We start from the raw sequence: 22,854 nt of genomic DNA, 5'->3' as shown, positions 1-22,854 counted from the left end.
TTGCGTCAGTGCAGTGGACTCAATATTGTCCAAACATGTAATGAGAGCACGACAGGAATCTGGGTTAAGAAACTGATAAAAAAGACTATGGGAGCTTGAAAGAAGTGCATTCTTCCTCTCATCGTGTGTAATACAGGCCTCTGATCATTGAGCTAAAACATAATCCTGGTTTCAACATTAACTCCTTATTATTGCCTGAAAATAAAAAAAACCCCGTTCTGATCAGTTCTTCTTTGGCGAACACTTTGCATGACATCTATCAATTGCCATGTTGCCTTAGCTCCGCCCACCCGCTGTGATGGCAGAATAACCACTGCTGGGTGATGAAATACGCGTCATTAACTTTACACTGCTTGTGATTTTTCCTCGACATGTTGCCATCACCATAATACTGCACACGCAAAGGCTTTTATTGGTGGCTCACAGGCTCAGTCACCATTGTGTTACCTTATTCAGCAATAAATAGTGACTTAACAGGCAATCATGTACATGAAAATTAAAATTGAAGCTTGAAAAAGTTCACAGTTGAGATTTAAAACATTGCAGCAGTAAACTGTGGATTTGAGAGGAATAATGAGTCCTGAAAAGATGAAAGTTGTTAAAATTGTGGGTTTGTTGGTTTCCATGTAAGCTTTGGCTTCAAATATGGCGACTAGAAGTTGTGTGGAGTCGAAGTCAAGTACAATTCATTTATTTAGGAGTAAACCAACACAAAGCACACAAAATGTAGGAGCTGTAAATAATACCTTAAATAGAAGTTAGAGTGGAAAAGTTTGTGAAAATAAATTTCACACTCGGATGGAGGTTGACGACCTGATGGAGGGGAAGGTTGTTCCACAGATTAGGAGCTGCAACAAAGAAGGCACGGGTCGGCCGGGGTCGCTAGCTTGGATCGAGGAACAGCTAAAAGCGGCTGGTCAATAGACCAGAGTGAGCAACAAGGGGTGCTCCATTTGGACACTTGTAAACAAACAGTAATATTTCAAAATAAATCGTATATTGGATAGGTAGCCGATGTAGAGATTTCACGATTGTTGAAATGTGCTTCCCATTACATGCACCAGTCAGAAGCCTCGCTGCAGCGATCTGCACCAACTGAAGACGTGATATAAGAGTTTAGAGACATACGTCCTTCGATCACTACCCACAAAAATAACATCCCTTGATATTGCGTCAAAAAAGATCTGTGGAGGAAATCAAATCTGCAGGATGAAATAGAGGACTATTTTTTTTTTTTCAGGCGTGTGAAAGGCTCTTCAGCAGAAGCACAAAGAGGCTATCAGAAAGTAGAAGATGTGAGATTTTCACTGAATACATCTGTCTCTGTCTCTGTCCAGAGTCCACAGATGAGGAGGTGGATAAACTCCACTGTCTGAACCACAGCGGATCCTCAGCCACCTACTCCGACTACTCTCCCTCGCAGGGCTCCTCAGGCTCCTCCAACCCGCCCGCCAACGCGCACTCACACGCACACGCACACCCTCACCCTCACTCTCACGCACACCCACACGCTCCCGCCCTCCCGGCCCCCGGCAAGGACCAGGCCCCCCAGACACACTGGACCAACAGGTACACACACACACACAAACACGCGCCTGCTTCACGTTCAATTTCATCGCCACCCCTCCCTCCGACCGTCCCTCATCTCTTCTTCTCTTCCAAACCCTCCCCCACTTCAAACTCCTCCATCCATCATCCATCCCATCCATCTATACGATCGCTCCATCCGTCCTCTCCTCCCTCCATCATCCCGTGTCTCTCATCTCTCTGCTCGTTCCGTCAAGGTCACAGAGACTCATTAGGATGCTGCAGACTTCTGTTCAGGATTCTCTCCCTCAGCTCTCCTCTCCTCAGCTTCAAAGCTGTCCGGTTCGAGACTCAGCAGCGTTACTATCGAGAGGTTGTTTTTTTTTCCCTTACGTACATAAAAAAATAAAAATAAGGCACAGTCTTTCTGCTGAAGTTATTAGTCTGTTTGCATAGCACTTATGATGAAGTTTGACATGTAGAATTAAAATTCACGTTAAATATGTATACCAAAAAGTGTTTTGACCCCATTTTGAGTTCTAATCAGAAATGTTGCAGCTATAAACAACAAACATCTCAACTTAGATTGCCTATCATAATTTTGACAGTAAAGCTTCAGTGCACCGATAAGATTAGATGCCAGTAATGATGTTTGAGAGTTAAAATTTAAAAGTCTGACAGTGATGTATGGGCTGACAATCATTATTCTAATTTAAATTATGATGACAATATTTGCTGAGTAAGACATTTTACAATAAAAAAAAAAAATAAACTTAGCAAAACTGTTTCTAAAGTGCCGCAAACATACCTCCCAGTCAAGGAAGAAATTGATATGAATAAATCTGAAATAAGCTTATTGTTGTCTAATTTTTATGCCTATTCTTGGTGCACATTGTGTATTCAAATTGGACATGTTTGCTGGTTTACCGGCAGGTAATTGGCACAATTTAAGGTCCCAGAATTGCTAATGTTATTTATTAATGTCGCCAACTTGCAAATTGAGACAGACAAATATGTAAAAGTCATCATAAAAAGAACAAAAATTGTGAAGAAGATGTTGAGATTTGTCCCTCCAACAACCTAAAACCAGGAGTGTGATAGCAGATTGGACTGGATGCCTGTACCTTGAGGATTTGTGTTTTTTTATGTTTCTTTTTGACACCACAGTCTCCACACGAAAACCTTTTTCAATTTGCTCCATGAATGGAAACATAGTCTTTAATAATGTTAAGACTAATTTCCTTGTCCTTGCTCTTCCCGTGCCTGTCAGTGCTCTGAGGAGCCCCCGCAGGGCGAAAGCTGGCTTTGGTATTTTTTGACATTAAAGTTGTCATTTCACATGCCCCGGGGCGAGGCGCAGATCGCAATCTGTATACTTGTTCCTTTGTCTTTGTACTTGTGAAACGTGGTATTTGCAAAACTGCAAGTGCCAGTGAGGGAGTTTGAAGGCATTCATATTTTCCGCTCATGCTCTTGGAAACATTCATTACAACAAACATGGTCGTGGCCGAGGTGACGTTTCAAAGAGATGTTGGAGAGAGGGAGGTAAAGTTGTGCTGACCCCGGCTCTGATTGAATATAAAACACCCATTCATGTAGCATGGCACTTCACTGTAATCCACTTCAATTTGTTATTTTCCGCAGTTTATTTAGTGCTTCATATTTTCTGTCTTTGTAGACTTGCCCAGTCGTTCCCCAAGCCCATTGACTCCAAGCCTCTGCTGTCTCAGAGAGAAACCCCTCCATCTGGAACCCTGCAGCAGCGCGGGGATCGGCGTCCACTCAGCGAGCCTTTCGACTGGGTTGAGGCCCCTCACTACGACAACACAGGTTTCGATGCAGAGGAGTCTCCTCTGGACGGTCCGTCATCTACTACGAGTCAGGGGAACCCGCCGCTGGGCTCTAAACCCCGCAGCGCGTCGACACACGGCCGCCGCCCTCTTCTCAGGCAAGAGCGAATCGTAGGAGTCCCATTGGAGCTCGACACCCAGACGCTCCCCTTCCACGGCAACCAACGATCTACCCCGGACAACGACCCACAGTCGCACGCTTCCCAGAACCCGTGGCAGAATTGGACCAGGACCCCCAGCCCACTGGAAGACAGAACCGCTTTCCCCTCCAAGCTGGATCTGACACCCAGCTCCAGCCCCAACCCCGATCGCAAGGACTTGGACCCGAGGTGAGTGACTGGAGCTGAGACACATTCGGCCCTTAAATGTATCTGTTAATGTGGAAAGTTTTCAGATTTTCATTTTAACAAACCTTTAAGGTTGAAGGCACTTTGTAACTAACTTAAACTAATTTAGTTCGGAGATAAGTTTTGAAGCAATAAATTAACTAATCAAAAAGTCGATCAACAGATAATTAATGATTTATGCTTTCTGTCTCGCAAAAAACTTTGTCAGTGGATCCAACGTCTTAAAATATGACTATTTTCTCAGTTTTATATCAGTTCATTTTATGGTTGAGATAATTAATAGATTGGTCCAAAAATAATCAACAGACTAATTGATAATAATTGTTAGCTGTAGTATTAATCTCAAATCTCAGTCTGTGAGTCATCGAACTACTTTACATTAAAACATTTGACATTACTGTAAGTAATCTGCATTAAAATTAGAATTTCAACATTGCTCGCACATTATTTGTTCAAACAAAAGTTGTTTAGAAGCTCCTGGATGCCATCTTCATTTCCGCTCTCATTATTACCAACACAAACCTGGTGCCAGACGCCTGTATCGCCTGACACATTGTGTCAGCTGTTCAAATAGGATGAATAATGGGGTAGAAATGAATTGGCTCAGTCTGATGATTAGGCTATAATGACAGTTTCACCTGCCCTTGGTCTCTGCTTCTGCTATTTTACCGCTGCTCTATTCCTGCTCGTTTTTTGGAGCTCATATCAGTAAAACTAAACAATCGTGATTCCTTGTCTTTTGCTCCAAGAATGGAACAAGGCTCGGGGCCTTTGCCCGGCAGCTGGACGTACCACGACAATCAGGGCGACCAGAACAGGAAGAATCAGCTCACCGTCAGCGGGGGCAACAAGGTGACCGTGGTGATGAGTAAAAGCTCGGACCGCCTGTCCCCCATGATGAAGGAGACGAGATCCAAGTTTAAGAAGTCGCAGAGCATAGATGAGATCGATATCGGCTCGTACAAAGTCTACAGGTAGGTTTTGTTACTTTTATTTTCAGGAAATCGATGCATGTTATCTCAGTAAACAAATCTGATTCTCTTGCTGTCATCTCTCTGCAGTATTCCCTTGGACACCTACAGCTCATCCATCGAGCAGCAGACGAGTTTGGACCGTCCGGAGCTGCCTGGTTCTATGGAGCAGACCAACATGGCCCGCTCACAGTCTGCCCCCATGTTGGACGACGAGCTGGGCTTCCCTGGACACGGACATGGCAATCACAACCAGCTGGGACAGAACCAAAAACCTGCCATCCCACATAAGGCCTACCACTTTGACCAGAACTACAACCCGCAGGTGAGCTGGAGTTTCTGACCACTAGTAGCGCTATAGAGCAATGTTTAAGGATCAAATGTAGCTTGTTAAATTTATTAAGATAATTAACAAAACAAAAATAATCCAATTTCATACAGTTTTGCATGATAATAATAATAATAATGGTAACTTTTCTAACCAATCAGGTGACGATGGATCGTCGGGTCCCTCCCCCTTTCCCCAACACACCAGAATATGTCAACCACTCATCGAAGGCTTTGGACTACATAAATCAACCAGGGAAGACGTTACCCAAGGAGCTCGTGAGCCCTCGGTATCGTGCGTATCCACCGCTGGAGATGTTTTCTTTCCCCCAGTCGCCGATCAGCCAGGACGGTCCGCCCAGCCAGCAGCAGCAGCCGATCCCAACGCAGCGCTCCCGGCCAGGCTTTCTGAGGAGAGCGGACTCCTTGGTGAGCTCCACAGAGCTCGCTTTGTTTCGCCGGGTTCATGAAGCCCAGCAGGAGGCGCTGCAGGAGGCTCAGTACAGACAGCAGGTATGGGCAAGGAGCAGAATCATGCTTATTTGTTAGCCCAGCAATAAATACTCCCCTCATGAGGATTATAACGTTGTGTTGATATTTTAATCTGATTGAGAGGTGCAGATTTATTTTCATGGTCATTTTGGAAAATTACATATTTCCTGTTTTCTCCCTCATCATATTCTTTCCTTTCACACAAGTCATTAAGATGAGAATTTTATTAACATTTTTAAAACCAATTTTTCTTGATGGCAGGCTGAAAACTAGTGATTTCATTTCTGAATTATTTCAAGACTACTGTGAGCCTTCTTTTATTTCATATTAAGGTCATATATCATTTTTTCAGTCCACATTTTTAGTTCACTGTAACCTCAATTTATAGGCGTAACGTGAGTTTGTTTTCCGGGTCGAATAAAACTCTCCTCTCCCCAGGCGGACCCTCCTCTTTACGGTCGAGCTCTTGCCTATTCCACCCCCATGGAGCACGCTGCTCTCACCAACATGGCCGACAGCCAGAGTCAGATGATGCACAACAAGAGGAACGGTCGCTATGATGACGACTATCCAACCTACCAGGAGCAGAAGAAGCCCATGATTGGTTATCCGACCAAGAGTCTGACTCAGCGGCGCCCCCTGTCTGCCAGGAGCTACAGCACCGAGACCTATGGAGCATCTCAGGTAAACTGCATGCGTGTGCTGTTAAAGCTGTGTGCCTTTGAGTTTATCTTCCTACATTTTTACATTTTAGCTTATTTAAACTTAGATTCCCATCAAGTTCATCATTAATGAATTTGTAGATTACTTTTTGGTTTTGTGAATTACTTGTCTAGTTTGTAAATGTCCGAAAATAACGAAAGATGTATGTCATAGTTTTGCAGAGCCCAAGGTAACGTCATCAAATGTGTTTCTTTTTCTGACAAGCAACCAAAAGCCCCAAAGTGATTCGGTCTTAAACGAAAACAAATCCTCACATTGGAAAAGCTGAAACAGAAATGATTGTCAATGTAGTTGAAAATTTGTTTTTTGCCCATCAATTATTCATTAATTAATGATTGAATCTCTTAAAGATTATAAACATTATTTGAAATCTAAGTTTTAATTGACCGAAAAATGCACATCCTCACGCACCAATAGTGATAATATCTTGGAAACACAGTAGATGTCGAAGGATCCATCAGGTATGTTTAAATCACACTCATCACGTCCAGCGAGTGAAGCTATACTTCAGACCCGCTCTGTGTTGTTTCTAAGGGTTTGAACCAAAAATCCTAAAAATTTAAAATACCTGTAATGCACAGACAAATTGCCCACTTTATCAAAGAGGCATGAGGTTTTGGGATTACAGCATTTTTTATCCTTCCATTTTCCACCAATTACCTGGCTCCATTTTTGTTGCAGCAGAGTAAGCAGAGTAGTGCAGGTGTCCTTCGCCTCAGCTGTATCCCAGATCCCAAGGCAATCCCATGTCCATAAATAATCCTTTCAAGATGTTCTGGGTTTGCCTCAAGTCAGACTTTCCCAAAATAGTCACAGGGAGTTGTCCAGCAGCATACTGATTAGATGTCCAGAGTACTTCATCTGGCACCTTTCAGCATGAAGAAGCAGGGCACAGGGAGAGCCAGGAAACTTAAATAGAGCACTTATGGCTGCAGTCTTACCTTCACTGTTTTCAGCGAAAGCTCAAAAGTGAAGGTTGGAATACACTGAATGTCACCTGCTTGACAAAGAGTTTTCACCTTTAGACGTAGCTCCATTTCCTCTGTGTTGGTCTGGTATATTGTGTGTGTATTACTGCAGGTTTTGTACTGTGCTGTCTGCCTGGCATTCTCATTTCCCATATAACTCAATAACTGGTTGTCGTCAGCCTCACTAGCTGCTTGGCTCAACAGACAAAGTCAGTCAGTCGGTTGGTCCATCAGTCCGCCCACCACATTGGTGTACAGACTTTTAACATTAAGACTGCTTAACATTCGCATGTTGGCACAGTCCTCGTCAGATTTTTAATATGCTGATGTAAATGTTTAACTCAAAAAACGACTCTAAGTACAGCCTCAAAGAGACACTTTCAAAAGAATTTTAGTTTTGTAAATGATTGGAGCAAATGACCAATGCTGCCAGTTTTTGGGTTTCTGGTATTCTTTCGTAGGTGAGAAATTATTTGTTTGATTGCAAGAAGTTACCTGTCAGAAAAAGATAAACATGCAGCAGCGTCATTCTGTGGTATGTAAAGTCTCAGATTTCATGGAAGGCTTTCCAATGCCGGTACCAGCTATTCTCTACTCGACTCTACTAGCTTTTGGTACCAGGTACTTTTCTGGATTTTGTTTCCCGATGCACATAATGGGCTCACCACTCGCTGTGGCGTCACTACTGTAACGGTCACTGCCCAATGAAAACCCCCAAAAAAGTGAGCAGAGTACCTGCAGTGGGCGTTTTGGAAAGTACAACAATCTTATTATTTGATTGAGTAGGTTTCTTTTTACACATTCACTACATAGTGAGCAACAGTTGCATTTATTTGAAGCCCTGATTTTTGGTCACTTAAAAAAAAGTAACATTTCACTCTCCTTTTATCTTTGTTTTTGGTCTCATTTAGCTTTTTGGCTGCTAGATTTTCTGCCATGTTCACCAACTAGTCAATAACTTTGTTTGTGTGTTAGAGTATGCATAACAGATGTCAAAACTTTGTCTGCAGGCCCGTCCAGTGTCAGCTCGTCCCACCATGGCCGCCCTGCTGGAGAAGATGCCGCCTGACTACACCCTGGCAACGTGCCCTGAGAAACCGTCTGATGACACCATCAAAGTAAGACCTGTCGTCCAGCAGAAACCCGAAGACATCACCTCCAAGATGCCGGCCGACTGGAGGCAACAGCTACTCAGGCATATAGAGGCCAAACGACTGGACAGGGTACGTCGATGCAATGCACACACCCACACCTGAGAGAGACATGCACTCACACGCACACACACACACACACACACACACACACACACACACACACACACACACACACACACACACACACACAGAGCATTCAGAGGCCGTCCCTGTCTGTATCTGTGTAAGTCTGTGTTGTAAGGTTGGCCAGATTTGTGTCCGGCTGCATGCGTGTCCACTCCACACTGTCACTCTCAGCCTGACGTACTGCGCACTCACTACTGGATATGTGCTGTGCAAAACCACATCCTGAAATACAATGCAGCAAAAATCTGCACTGTGGTGAATAATTTGATCTTGTGTCGTGTCTTCAAATCTTTTTTGAAATTGAAAGATAATTCCACTAGATTGATTGTAATGCAGCTTTTTGGAAGATTGTTTTTAAAACTTAAAACAGCAACAAAAAGCTTGCTGTTAATTTGTTAATTGATGCAGCACTTATTCAGAGTCAGTTTTGAAATAAACTGACTTTTTCATGTTTGGTATTTTCACCTCAAAACAAGATCTTCAGAATCAACACAAACACTTGAGGATGCGAATATTTTGAAGGGCTTTTGGCGCAAGTCTTGACACTGATCTGAAGAACTGCAGTGTTATTGAGAAATGACATTTAGGGAAATACTCTCATGCGCTTTCTTACCAAAGGTTGTATGACAAGACTGACTCGTATCTGTAAGCTGAGTATGAACCAAGAGGCCTCCTCCAGTCAACTTTGACTGAAGGAGGAAAACAGCCTGGTTCTGTCCAAAAGTAACATAATCCACTTAAAAGTGTTTGGCTTGTTTTAATTGTGCAAAAATTCAAATGGAAAATCAAAATTTTTTTAGTTTTCTGAGCAGTTATGTGATGTAACTACTTTTTAGTCTTTACACAGATGAAACAAACATTACATAATGAAATCATCTATTTCAGAGGTGCTGATGAGGAGATTAGTTTACTTTTCCACAGAGGGGGCGGAGGAGGAGGGGCGACCTGTTAACCCTCATTTCTGGGATTTATGTCTCCGGGCTCCAGCTTCATATTTACCGCACCGACACGAGAGTGTTATCAATCCTCTCATCTGACTCTCAAGCAAGAAAGCTAATGAGGGTATTTTCCAAAATGTCAAACTAATTATATCGAACTGGTGCTTCGACAGACGAGGACAATCAGACATGGTAGGGAGGAGGTATGGAGCACACAGTTATGAAATAAAAAATATTTAAATAACATCCGTTAATACATCATAGACCCCTCCCAGCCTGTCACATGGTGCTAAATACAGTACATCCACCTGGTCAAAACAAAAATGGCAAAAGTTGGGTGAACTGTTTGTTGAAATAGACAAATATATTAAACGACACCTAATCTGAAAACGTAGGACACTGATGTTGGGATGAACTGATCCACCTGTTGTTGCTTGTATGACACAATGTTCTGTGTGTACTGACCGATCACTAGCTAACATTTCTCTGTGCTTTCAGCAACTCTGCACTGTTGTTGTTGTTGTTGTTGTTGTTTTTATCAGTATTATTGTTTGTTTGTTTTTATCTGTTTGTGGAGCTCACAGTGTGTTGTTGCCGCGCCGCAGCCTGCTGTGTCGGCTCCGCCCACCCGTCCCACTCCCCGCCCCCCTCCCACATTCACCCATGTCGTGTGATGTTGTCTCCTCCAATCAGAGTGGTGTCCTAAAGCACAACACGCTCACGCTGGGCATGCTCTGTCAGGGCGGGGGTCACGGCCAGGGGCGCAGCAGCACTTTGAACTTTAACCTTTACAATAGCACTAAGCATGAGCACCCTGCTGGCCGCTGGCTGCCACTACCTCCTCCTCCGTCTGCCAACGCTGTGAGTATCCCTCTGAGAACAATGAACCCCTGGTACTGCTCTTATTACTGCATACATAGGTAATAATAGAGCGTTGCAGCCACTTCAAGTCCCATGAACCTTTCTCAACACGAGTTGTACGATGTCGAGTGTACAAGGAAATAAAACAATGGTGATGTTGTCTTGTTGCGGTTGAGTTGAAACTCGAAATGAGACGGTTCCACGTGTCAAGGTTACAACAGAGATTGAAGCAGCTCGACAGACTCTTGTCTTTCCTTCCTAAAATACTTATAATCTATCAATCGAACTTTCTCTGACACACTGAGTCGTGGGGCGTTGCTTGTCTACACTATTCAACAAGTTTAGGGCTTACAAAGAGGCTTGTTTGTTTTATTTTTTTGTATTTCTCCGCTACCTGACAGTCAATACAAGTAACAATAGCCACAGTTTTAAACACAGATTTTTTTTTTGTAGAAGTTACAGTTTCTGTTACTGCACATTAGCGATTTCATGAAATGTTGTTTTCCCAGTGGTTTGATGTGGGAGGGGCTTACCTCCATAAACCAATTAGGATTCAGCATCCGTTTAATCCCAATCTGAGGTCTGTGGGTTCATTGGCCCCTGCGATTCAAATTGGATGAAACCACTCTCACGCAGTCGAGATGAAACAGATTAACTAACACTAACAACTCTGATTGTTGTGCACTTATCTATTATTTATTAAAGTTGTAGAGAAATTCTTGAATTTTAAAGAGTTTTTTGTCCATCAAAGTTTAAAGAGTTTTTTTTTATTGGCTGAAGACAATGTGGAAGGAAGGGGAAACTAAAAATAAAGGTCTCTTCAATTGTATTTATGAGTTGTGTCAGCCATCAGGCCATGTTGACTGAAGTTACTGGTGGTAAAACAGCACAACATGACCTGTCAGAAACCAATAAAGGCAAAGTATTTTATGTGAATTACATAACCACAGTTAAATGTTCATTTCCAGTAATGGCTTCTCCTTCTCTCTCTCTCTCAGACCCCCTCTCAGCAGGCTGCCATGCTGGATAATGACCAGGAGGGGGTGTCAGGGAGCAACCAGTGGGCTCCCTACTCACTTGGCAGGAGGGACGTCCCGCCTGATAACCTCATGAAAAAGGTGAGAGCTATTGAGTAATCAGTGAACCACCTCATCTCTGTTTCCAGTCTATTTTACACTCTCTACACACGGAGTGCAACTTCGCAAAACATCTGGAGACCTGGAAGAAAGAACCACTGAGTAAGCCCATCCTCTTTCCACAGGGCGGCCATTCCCACAACTCTTCCCACCAATCACACAACACTATGATCGTTACTTCCTCTTCCACCTCCTCCGCCACTACGCCTCATCGCATGGTCGGGCAGCAGGTCTACGACGGCATGATGAACAAGGGGGGCCAGTACCAACCGGGGATGCCTCTGTCTGTGGTTCCCGCCGGGGGGCAGTACCAAGGCAACATGTCTCAAGGTAAATGGTAATAAAATCGATAGTGTGACATTTTTTTTTTATTTTGCAGTTTGAAATTCATATTCACAAAGACTATGTTGCCATTTTGAGATATAATGTAGAAAATTAGTAAATATTTGGGGTTACAAGCAGTCATCCAGGCATCCGGTTTTCACATCGCAACATAATATGAAGTTGGAAATTGTTATATTATGTTTGTGGTGTCTGACAACTCCATGACAACAAAAGACAGATTTAATCAAAGGTCAGGAATTACCATTAAACATCCGTTAGCGTGTTAAAACTACATTGGAATCCTTTTGTTTATTCTGAAAATACATTCAATAAACTTTAAAATTTTAAAATCCTAAATAACCAAGCAGTAGTACTGGTGTAATTTGTTGTAAAATGAAGTGCGTCGTGTGTCTCAAATCCACGTAACTTTACATTTAGATGCAACCAGCCTCTTCTTCTCCCCACAGCCCATTCCGTTCCTAGCCAGGCTTACTCGAGCTCCGGCATGTCCATGGCCATGTCCCCGTCCGGGAACCAGCCCCAGTACAACCCCCACGTCTCCCACGCCTCCCACGTCTCCCACGCCTCCCATCAGCCTCCCCTGCCTTCCACCAACCCCCAGTACCACGGCAGCCAGGGCATGGTCCATAGCAACCAGGTCATGGCCACCCACACCAACCCTCGGCCTCAGAGCGCTCGCTGCCTGTTGCAGACTAAAGGCCAGAAGAGCACGGACGGTTTTCAGGAGCAGGTATCTGTCTGTCTCTGTCTGTCCATCTGTCTGCCTGCAGCAACCACAGCACATGCTATATTGGAGGTTTGTTTGAAAATCAAACTGAGCTAAATGTGTTCCTGAATGCAGCACAGAGTCAATCTTGTTTTTTGAGCTTTCTTTAGCTCCAGATGTTCCTTGTAGTCAAATTGGATAATTAACCAGCCATTAAAATCTGGCAAAGACAAAAGTTTTTGTTTTATGTTCACTTCTTTGGACCAAATTCATTAATATAGATCAAGATGCTTACCGGATTAGGTGCTGAGTTTGGGCCAGTGCATTATAATGGGCTCAGACAAGGCCGATGCAATAAGCAGTCAACTAAAGGAAACAAAATATAAAGATAACCAGGACGTTTAGATGTAACTGAGCCTCCCAAAAGCAACAGTCTGTGCTGAAACCGATCTAGAAAAAGCCACGTGGGTGTCAAAATCTAAATCTGAAATATATTTCGCAGATGGAGATCACTGCACCAGTTTAGGTAGGAACACAAAGTCATTCGCACCTGCCAGATCAGCCCGTCTTCCTGATGGGTTTTGTTTGTCCCTTTTTCCTAGTATGAGATGGTTGTCATCACGCCAAACATTAAAACTCTGACCAAGATATTTGTGACTCAATTGTTGCTGCCAGAGAGCTGAGGACCTCCAATATAGCTGGCAAAACGTTGTCACACGTCACATGAAAGCACTCGTCCACATGTTGTCTTGTTTACTCTATGACTGTGTGGCGATTTTTCACGATCTTTGTGTTTCACTTTCAGTTGTCCTTCTTTCTTTCTTTTTTTTTTTTTTTTCTGTCTTTCTTTTTTCTCTTTCTGTAGTTGTGTGTGAGAATAGAGAAGAACCCTGGTCTTGGTTTCAGTATCTCTGGTGGCATCAGCGGCCAGGGGAACCCCTTCAAGCCCTCCGACATGGTACGACCTGACCCGGCCCTGCCAGCCACTCACAGCCTCGCCCGGCTTTACCTCCGAGTTGCCATGGAAACTGCTGCTTGTTACCGCAGTGTTTCGTCTATCTATGTGTCTTTCCGTCCATCTGTGGGGCAGCAGTTGACTTGGTTAACTTGGACTCTGTTTGAGTCTGTCATGTCGGAAGACAGCAGTTTACCTGAAGGTTATCTATTTAAATTAGGTGCACATTACCTCTATATGCATTACTCTGGGGTGTATACAGTATACAAAGTCATGATAGTACTTGAGTCTGGTATACTATTATTTAAGGACTGCTGATACCTGATTTATACGTTATATTTCTATGTTTGGTTTATCTTCAAGTGACATCAGCAAACTAAAATATCCGTGCCCACATACACAGACATTACAAGATATGCCAAACTCTTTTATCATTTCCACTTCTGAATTTGACTGACTCCGCCAGTGTGCGCCTGTGCTGATAGCCTGTTGGGGTTACAGATCCCCCCGGCCCACCGCACATGGCAGTCTGTCCTAGAAACACGCTGCTATAGTCGGTCTAAAGGAGCGAGGCTGCTCACGGAGCTCTGACAGCTATTTTAGGAAGGGCTGCTTAGTTCTGGGACACCGGGGGTGATTTTAGATGTTCAACACTTTGATCTGGGGAGGGAAAGTATGACAGATTTTACTGACTGTTATTCTGAGTTACGGAGGAACTGACGAGACAGCTGGTCTATAAATAGAAAAGCCTCCGAGAAGAGTCATTTAAACATCCAGCCTCTGATCAGCCCATGTGACAAGCGGTGAAGTTTATTGAAGTGTGTGTGTGTGTGTGGAGGGGGGTGGACTGATTATAAAGAAACTGTCAATTCATCTTTTAACTTTCACTTTTAGTTTTAAGCAGATAACTGGTGATAAAGTTGCTGACTCGTGCACTTATGTTATCGCTCTCTTCTTTACTTCTTTGCGTCCGTATGACTTCAACCAGCTGCAGTTTGTCCATTATTAACGTTACAGAAGCAGCAAATAGAGTCAACGCAGATGAACAGTTTCTTAAATGGTGCTGCCAAATATTTTGTCAAATGATTACAATACACATACAATACATATGAGATAATGCATATGGACATACGTCTGCATATCCGTCCAGGTTAATGTGGATTAATAGATATTGTGGAACACTTTGTAACGTTTCACCTTAGAGTAAAATGTTTACTTTTACCATACAGTCTGCAGCTTCCCTAAACTCTCAGTGCATGTAAACAGTGACAGAGACTGTCAGTCGCCGCGGATCTTGTGGGAATCTGCAGTGAACGTCAGCAAATACCGTTTTTTTTCACCGAGTCGTGGGAGTATGCACGGTTTAAATGTAAATGTTCTAAAGTAAAATCTGGATTCAGATGACCTCCGTGTGGTGTGATCTGAACGAAATGTCTGCTTTACAGCGCTCACACACACAAGGCCCCACATTGTTACACAGGGTCTAAAGGAGGATATTTGACTTCTGTTACAGTACCAGGATACGACAACAGCCCTTTTTTTTATTTTAAGTTTCCTCCTTTGACTCCCTGTTCTCACTCTGTTATTTCCATCATCACATGTGAGGCTGGTCAGCAAGTTCAGCGCAAATTAATTCAGATTCCTGTGATTACGGTTCCATCGTCCTCTCAGACCTATTTATGAGAATAATCTGGGTTTGTCCGACCCTTTCCACAGATCTGTTTCTGACTGCTTTGTTCAGGTTTAAATAGTTAAAAAGGACTTGTCTTTGAAAACAGCTTGACTACTAAATTATACATCTATGATTTTGATCTCTTGAGCCGAGGCTGTTCCACGGGCCTGCTGGCCAGGTTGTGATTTGCAGTCATGGTTTGATTGATCTGAACTGGAGGAACATACTCAGATGTCCAGATGATTCAGTGATGCAACACGTTCAAACTATTTCTGAAAACATGCTTAATACAGACTACAGGGTTGGAACGGTAGCATTTGTAAATTTGCTTCAATAATACAAAATTCAACATGATTTTGTTGTGAGGGAAACTGTGTATTTATTTTTGACTGGAATCCTAAACGTTACAAACCTTTATCATCGGTAAAAGTACCTAAAAATAATATTAATCATACGATTTTTGGTCTGATCCTTTGTTAAAGCTGCAGATCTATTTGAAGGTGTTTTGTATCAAAACTCTTCCGGCAAAGTCTGAGAACTAATTAAGGTTGACGAAACATACAACAACACACTGTGTCTGACAAGTTGTTTTGAAGTTTAGATTCCCTGATGATTCCCTTTGTAAAAACCCAGCAGAAGTCATTATCAGGTAACTAAAAAGAAATGACAATGATCCTGGGAGTTTGGCTTTAAAGATGATCTGAAGCCCTCTAAGCCACTGGGTCAAGTCTCACTCCTGGCTAATTAGGACTCTGCGAGCAGAGACGGTGATTCCACTTCCTGTATTGACTGGATTAGGATCCCAGGCTTTGATGTATTAGCTTCTCGTGCTCGGTTTAAGAACAGAAGACGAAGGGTTTTAAGGATCACAACATGGATTTTTTTTTTTTTTGTGTGTGTGTCTAATCTGGGTCATGAACATTTATAATAAAATCCAATTTTCTGTTCCTGCTGTCGTTAGATATGCCGTTGTTGCACACTAAGCTGCCAGTGATAGCAAACAACACTGTGCACACGTTATCACTGAGCTGCAAAAAACCTCATCCTCGAGATGCTCCTTTTGTGTAACTCATCGCAAATATAGACCTCACTTGTGCAGAAGATAGTTTAAAAGCATGTGCTCAAAATTTGACACAAATTTCTGTTAAAGTACATTTTGAAGATGGAAGGTTTTTGCCAGATGCCGCAGCTTTGTGTGCAACTGCTTTATAAATGTTTAAATGTTGTGACTAACGCTACACATTTTCAGCTGCTAACAAACTTGTATGTAAAATGCAGTGAGCTCCATATGAGATGCGACAGAACAAGTCCACTTTCTCACTACAGTGGAGGATGCGAGAGGCACAAGTGCCAAAGTTCACAGCCCCGATTCAATTACTTTTCAGTCGAAAATTGGACCAGTTCGTTGCCAGATCATCAAATTATTTGACTGTCTGCATGTGTGAGGCTCACTGTATAAATGTCAATGTTCCAGCGTGCAGTAGCTTAACTAATACTCCTACCATGTGCACTTCTTTAACATGCAATATATGTGTTTGTTCCTGCATTCAATCACAGACTGTAGTATGTAGGTGCTCCTGCACTGTCACTACTGCATCGTATTGTTCTTGGTTAACTGGTGTCACTTTTCTATGGCACGTTTATTTGTCAAACTCACTATTGTGTGTTCAACACGTGCGTGACCTGTTGAACTGTCGACACCAGCTGCATTGTCCCACACTTTTCTGTGTTCAAAAACATCTTTCAGCTCTCTGTGAAAAGATGTTGGTGTTTTTACAATCTCTGCCTTGGGTTATTGAGGGAAAATATGGGGGGTGAAATTTCTTCTGCCCTCCCTGCTACCTACTTCTTTCCCCTATAGTAAGAGCCCGCCCCACACCTATTCTTCTTCCCACATTCTTTAAATATTGACTGTATATCTATATTTCTCTCTTTCTAACCTCATGTCTATTTTATGCCAAGCAGCTGATAATCCATTTTGACATGTCTTCATGGGAGGAATGTATCACTCAGTTTATGTAAATTTTAAGATAGCTGCTTATAACAAGTAAATTACCTTAAATTACTTCTGTCATTATGAACTACTAGCTGTTTCATTGTCAATATATTTTTTTTTGCATGCCTCTCCAAATTTCGAACAAAGAGAACGCATTGGCCGTTTATTTTTGGCAGAAATGTGATTTTTTTTTTTTTTTTTTTTTTTTTTTTTTTTTTTGGGGGTGGGTGGATATTGAGATGAGAATGAGAAAGGCAAAGATTCTAAACCATCGTGTCCCTGTGTTGTCCTAACGGTGTATCATTTTGACTTATAGGGTATCTTTGTTACTAGGGTACAGCATGACGGGCCCGCCGCCTCCACCCTGCAGCCCGGAGACAAGATACTGCAGGTAACGCCCTCTCACTCGTCATCAAACGGACCAGAAACAGCCCCCCTCCCCCCCCTCCCCCTCTCCTCCCCTCTCCTCCCCCTTCCCCTAGCCTTTCCCTGTTTTTTTCAAACAATGAGGCAGGACGAAAGAAAAAGTCTGTACCCGCCCTGTGCGGTTCGCTTGACATCTTTTTCGTCCAGCGATCCAGCAGTCACAGATGTGCACGAGTCAACTCTGCCGGTGTTACCTCGCCAGGTGTTTATATTTAGTGGAGAAGAGTGTATCACACTTCAACATGTTCCCGTGTACCTTCTAGAAATCAGGAAAAACTGCCCCCCCCCCCCCAACCTCCCCAACACACGTACACACACACACACACACACACACACACACACACACACACACTCTTTTTCATCATTAGCTTGGTGACACCCACGAACCTTTCAGCCGAAGATCACAGACAGATTTGAATAGTCTAAAACTATATGTCCCTTTTTCTCTTTTTATCATCATTAATTCTGCGGCGTCAACTCGAAAAGTTAAAACTTAAGAAATGATGTGGGACGACAAGATAGAATTCACTTTAGGCAAAGTAATCAGTTGTAACTAGTATGGAGTCAACTAAAATCAACTAACTACCTGTCATCGGGGTCATCATAAAACACTTTACAAAGATCATTGAAATACAAAGAGAATTCAAATGTACCAAATGTAAACTAGAAAGATGATATCTGATGGTTGATATTGGCTCATAGCAGATGTATGGGTATTGATGGACAGTACTCAGTTTGTTTTTTTTAAAGGCATTCAGTAGTTAGCCCACCAGAGAGTATTGTCAAATTCATTTTTGATTTGTAAAATGTCCTGCCTAATATTAATTATATAAAGTAACCCAAGATGTTATGTTATGTGACGGGAAAGTTAATATTAGCTTCAAAAGTCCCGTATAATATGGTTTCAGTTTAGAAATATAGTGACTTAATATCTATGTCTATGTTTATGATAGTCTGATACATTTTTGACTTTTTTCCTTCGTGTTAATGACTGTGATGACGGGTACAAACTAAAATGCTTTGGCTTCACTATAAAGTTGGTCTTCATAGCAGAAGTGTTGCTTCCCATTCATACATGTAGTCCTTTGACTATTCTTTTTACCAAAACAGATTTTTGAGCCAAATATGTTTTGTTTTTTGTTTATAGTTTTGTCTCCACTACATCACATCATTATTTATTAACGGCTCTTTATAAACCTTAGTTTTGATAAGACATTGGCCTAAACACTTGCAATGGAATACTACAATGGGCATTAGGGCTGAAATTCAGTGTGTTATTTTTTCAAATAACTAGATTGTTCAATATAATAAAAAAAAAAACACAAGTAAAATAGATATTTAATAGAAATATTTTCCCAGTGGCAATACTAGCTATTCAATCAACTCCCACTTCTCATGTAAATCCTTCAAACTCAATCAATAAACACTCAACAGAAATAGTAAAAAATCTCCCTCTCTCACTATGTCACATGCCTTTAATTGATTTTTTTTTTTCTTTCTGTACCTCTTATTTTGCAAGAATTAAGCCCAAAAAGAAAGGATTGTGCTGTGTGGTCAAACTGAGATGTCAGCACTTCACTTTGATAGGTTCCCCCCCCCCCCCCCTCCTTCATGTCTCGTTCCTTTCATGTTTTCCTCCCCTTCATCTTCTCTCCACAGATGTACAGTTTAGCTGGATGAACTCATCTAAAAGCCCTTTTTTGTCTTTACCCCTTCTCTCTCTACAGCATGACTGTGTAGCTCCTCCTCTTCTCTCTCTTTTCCCCAACAGTGATGTGTTACTGAGATAATGATGGCAGTGACCCTCCATCCTCCCACAAACACTAACACATAGACATGTGTATGGAAAAAAAACAAAAAACTGCAGCACACATACCTCTACACTTACATGCACACACACACACATGCTGTTGACTGTGCTGCGTGTTTGCCTTGCAGGCTAACGGACATAGTTTTTTACACATGGAGCACGAGACAGCCGTCTCTCTGCTGAAGAGTTTCCAGCGGACGGTGGACTTGGTGGTTCTGAGAGACAGCAGCACGCGCTAACTAAAAAAAAAAAAAAAAAAAAAAAAAAAAAAAATAGTTTTATAACAAACAAACAAATACAACGACGCTTCTCTTCTCTGCTCATCGCCATCCCACGCCACCCCACCTGTCCTCCGCTGGAGGCTGGTGGAACTGAGAAATCAGCCGCCTTTTTTACCTTTTTAGGGGAACACACAGACATTTATTTGCCTATTGCTGGACCAAAGGCAAATACCAGTGCCAAATGTACCATAGGAAACATATCGGCTCTTCTGTCCACCGGCGGTCAGGGACCTGATCCACGGCCGGACGGACCACCAGAGGACTCGACCCTTTGAGTCCCCACAGGGCTGCTGCAGTTTGGATTTTGTGGTTGGTTTGTTAATTAGGCATCTGAACGATCAGTCCGAGTAGTTTGTTTTTGTTGGTTAGTTTGAGTTTTTGGGGTATTTTTCTTTGCTTTTCTCCACTGCCTTTTCTTTGCGATCCATAGTGAATTTTTCAAAGATGTGTTTGGTGTAGCACATGGTTTACTTTCCATTTTCTTTATTGTTCTGTTGTTTTTCTGTGCCATCTTTTAATCTTTTTTTTTAATTTTTCTGTCTGTTGTTTTCTATTGTTTTCTGATATTCTCTTTTCTCTCCGTCTTGTGTTTTATTTTATTTTTTCTGCTGTCTTTTGTTCAGTTCTGCAGGTATTTTGGCCTCCAGTGTACAGAAATTGAAAACTTAAGACTCTCTGCCTTGTGTACATATATAGAGATTCAGCTTTTCTAGGGCTGCACTCTACTTGGGGGCCTGAACAGACAGCTCTGAAAAATTTCTGATTAATATAATTATTGTTGATAAACTATATTCTGAATTCTCTCCTGTGAACATACAGGGATCATTTCTCCAAATGGATGATTTTCTAAAGTATATCACTATTTTATCTGTACAGAAAAACACCTTTCATATTTCATCATTGCTACTTTTTTTGTTTGGTTTTGTTCTGTTTTGAAAAACGTTGCTTGCACAGCTGTGCTGAAAAGAGCTAAAGCAATATTTCTGAGGCTCAGCCCATTGAGCTGTTCAGCAGAGCCTAACTTGTCCTGCAGTGCCATCTATCGAGCAAGTCATGCTAATGTTTACACACATACACACACACACACTGCCATGCACACAAACTAACAGGCAAACACACACACACACACACACACACACACACACACACACACACACACACACACACAAAGACTTCTGTGTCCCGATACACAACACATAATGTGCACTGTTGCATAATGAAGCCCTGATTTTAAAATATTATTATAAAACCAGTCACACTCACACTGAACATCTGTGCCATGTTTTGAAGTCCTGTCTTCTTCCTGCAGTGTCACGGGTGTTTGAGTTGCGTGATAAAGTCACAGCATGTTTTCATACCACCGGTCACTGACAGCCAGTCACTCTTCTATTGGCCTCTCTACGTCTCTACACTGTAGTAGACTCTAGATGTATTATAGCACTGAGTTTAAGCCAGACTGATACTCCGTCGTTGGTGCCGTACGGAGCTTCGGTTGTATCTAAACATGTCCTTCACGTCAGAGCTTCACCTCTTTGTGGCCCAGATCTGACCTGCACACGCTGAGAGCAGTCGGGAAGCTGGTTTTTAACTGTTGGCCCGGCTTCACATTGGCCTGCTCAGCTGAAGTGTCCTAACCCGTGGCCCTCGAGCAATGAGAAAACGAGTGTCCACACGAGAACGAATAAGGTATAACACACAGTTTTAGTGTCTCCGTGGGTAAATCTACTCTCAATCCGATTTTTCCATTTTTAGACAATCAAGGAAAGATCTGATCTCTGTCTCAAGGGTTTCTTGTTACATTTGAATTTTTTTTGTGTAACTTCTGTAACCCGAGGAGATTCTAATTGACAATAATTATACGTGAAAATTTTGATTTGCTGACTTTGTCGGTAAATGTAGATTGAGTAAGATTCTGGATGCGGAACATTTTAAAGAAAATGTAGAAACTGTGGAAAGTTTCTGACCAAAGGTGGAGCCATGGCGGTGTGTTCTGACCTCTGAGGTCACACTTGAGAAGTTGTATTGATGACAGAAGTAACCACAAAAAAAAAAAAAGAGTGAAAAGGTTCATTTTCTGTCTTTGTGTAAATGCAACATGTCGTCTTGAAGACATTTCATGGCAGTGAGTTTTGTTCTGTTCTGAAAAACATCTGACGTATCATCCAGAGCGAAACACCATCCTTCACTGTCCTTTGCTTTTTACTTGACATGACGGTGTTATCCTGTGCCCATTTTGTGTCGACTCTCCCGACAAGCATTAGATTTCAGTTAATTCAACACAAAGGGACACAAAATGGCACAGTTTAATCATGTGGTTGAAAGATTTGACCACAAGTTACCCACCCAACCCTATTTAGAGTTTGAAATATCAAAGATATTGTGACGAGAACAGAGAAAAAGGTTTGATAATATAATTATTTTTTACTACATGTTTCAGGTAATTCTTTCTAAATATATTGATATACCTTAGCTTTGCTCAAAAATTGTGATATTTTATAATGACACTTATAATAAAGTTATGGATGGAAGTACGCACAGTATGACTTGGAGACCTACACATGTACTATCCAAAACTGTATAAAATGTATTTCTACTGTAATTGTGAATTTGTGTTATACAAATATATATTATATATATATGTATATGACTATAAAAACAGTCATTTTCTATGTGTTTAAACTACATAAGAGCTGAACAAATGAGGACAGTGTCACTGTACATAGCTGTGAATGAAATCCAATTTAAAATGACTCATATTGATTGTGAATGTACTCATGCTTTCTGCAGTACCTACACCTACCCAACTTGAATGCTGCTTCTTCTGTTGTGTGACAAAAAGTACTTTGACCTCCGAAGAGAGAAACGCTGTTGAGTTATAAGTTGGACAAATTTTTAGTGACGATTTAACAGAACTATTTATTTCTTTATTTATTTGCACATGCAAGTTGAAATCCTTCCAGTTTTAAGTTTGAGTATTAATGCGGAGAAATGTAATTGCCGAAGTATATATAATATATATCATGTGTTTAGAATGCATTTTGCAGACGCTATCTGTACATACTATTTAAGATACAGTTTTTACAAAAAATAATATATGTATAAAATTGAAAAAATGCTGTGCAGCGATTATACTGGAGCCATTTTGGGCTTTGGGACGTACCATTTTTTCAGTATATAAGAAGTGTTTTGAATAATGTACTAAAGTCTCTATTGTACAAATAATAAAAATGTCACTATTGGTAA

At 41.8% G+C, this 22,854-nt stretch overlaps 1 protein-coding gene across 14 annotated transcripts in view; it reads left to right on the top strand.

Moving 5' to 3' along the window:
- The window catches only part of lrrc7 (leucine rich repeat containing 7), a 115,220-nt gene extending 92,366 nt beyond the window's left edge, over positions 1 to 22,854 (top strand). For 7 of the 14 annotated variants that reach the window (XM_069153071.1, XM_069153072.1, XM_069153081.1 and 4 more), the window contains 14 exons: positions 1,338 to 1,569; positions 3,206 to 3,706; positions 4,474 to 4,698; positions 4,786 to 5,020; positions 5,185 to 5,535; positions 5,953 to 6,198; positions 8,216 to 8,428; positions 10,117 to 10,284; positions 11,283 to 11,402; positions 11,546 to 11,750; positions 12,212 to 12,495; positions 13,337 to 13,429; positions 17,411 to 17,485; positions 19,459 to 22,854. In XM_069153071.1, coding sequence (XP_069009172.1) covers positions 1,338 to 1,569; positions 3,206 to 3,706; positions 4,474 to 4,698; positions 4,786 to 5,020; positions 5,185 to 5,535; positions 5,953 to 6,198; positions 8,216 to 8,428; positions 10,117 to 10,284; positions 11,283 to 11,402; positions 11,546 to 11,750; positions 12,212 to 12,495; positions 13,337 to 13,429; positions 17,411 to 17,485; positions 19,459 to 19,569 — 3,059 coding nt within the window. In that variant the 3' untranslated portion in view covers positions 19,570 to 22,854. Of the gene's footprint in view, positions 1 to 1,337; positions 1,570 to 3,205; positions 3,707 to 4,473; positions 4,699 to 4,785; positions 5,021 to 5,184; positions 5,536 to 5,952; positions 6,199 to 8,215; positions 8,429 to 10,116; positions 10,285 to 11,282; positions 11,403 to 11,545; positions 11,751 to 12,211; positions 12,496 to 13,336; positions 13,430 to 17,410; positions 17,486 to 19,247 lie in introns of all 14 variants that reach the window. The other 7 variants (XM_069153082.1, XM_069153075.1, XM_069153073.1 and 4 more) reach the window with 6 other exon arrangements.

Source organism: Embiotoca jacksoni, unplaced genomic scaffold, assembly GCF_022577435.1.
Source record: "Embiotoca jacksoni isolate LCO1_2020_lvr unplaced genomic scaffold, fEmbJac1.0.p SCAF_19, whole genome shotgun sequence".
In the NCBI taxonomy this organism is placed as follows: Eukaryota; Metazoa; Chordata; class Actinopteri; family Embiotocidae; genus Embiotoca; species Embiotoca jacksoni.
This window is presented reverse-complemented; position numbering and strand designations above follow the sequence as displayed.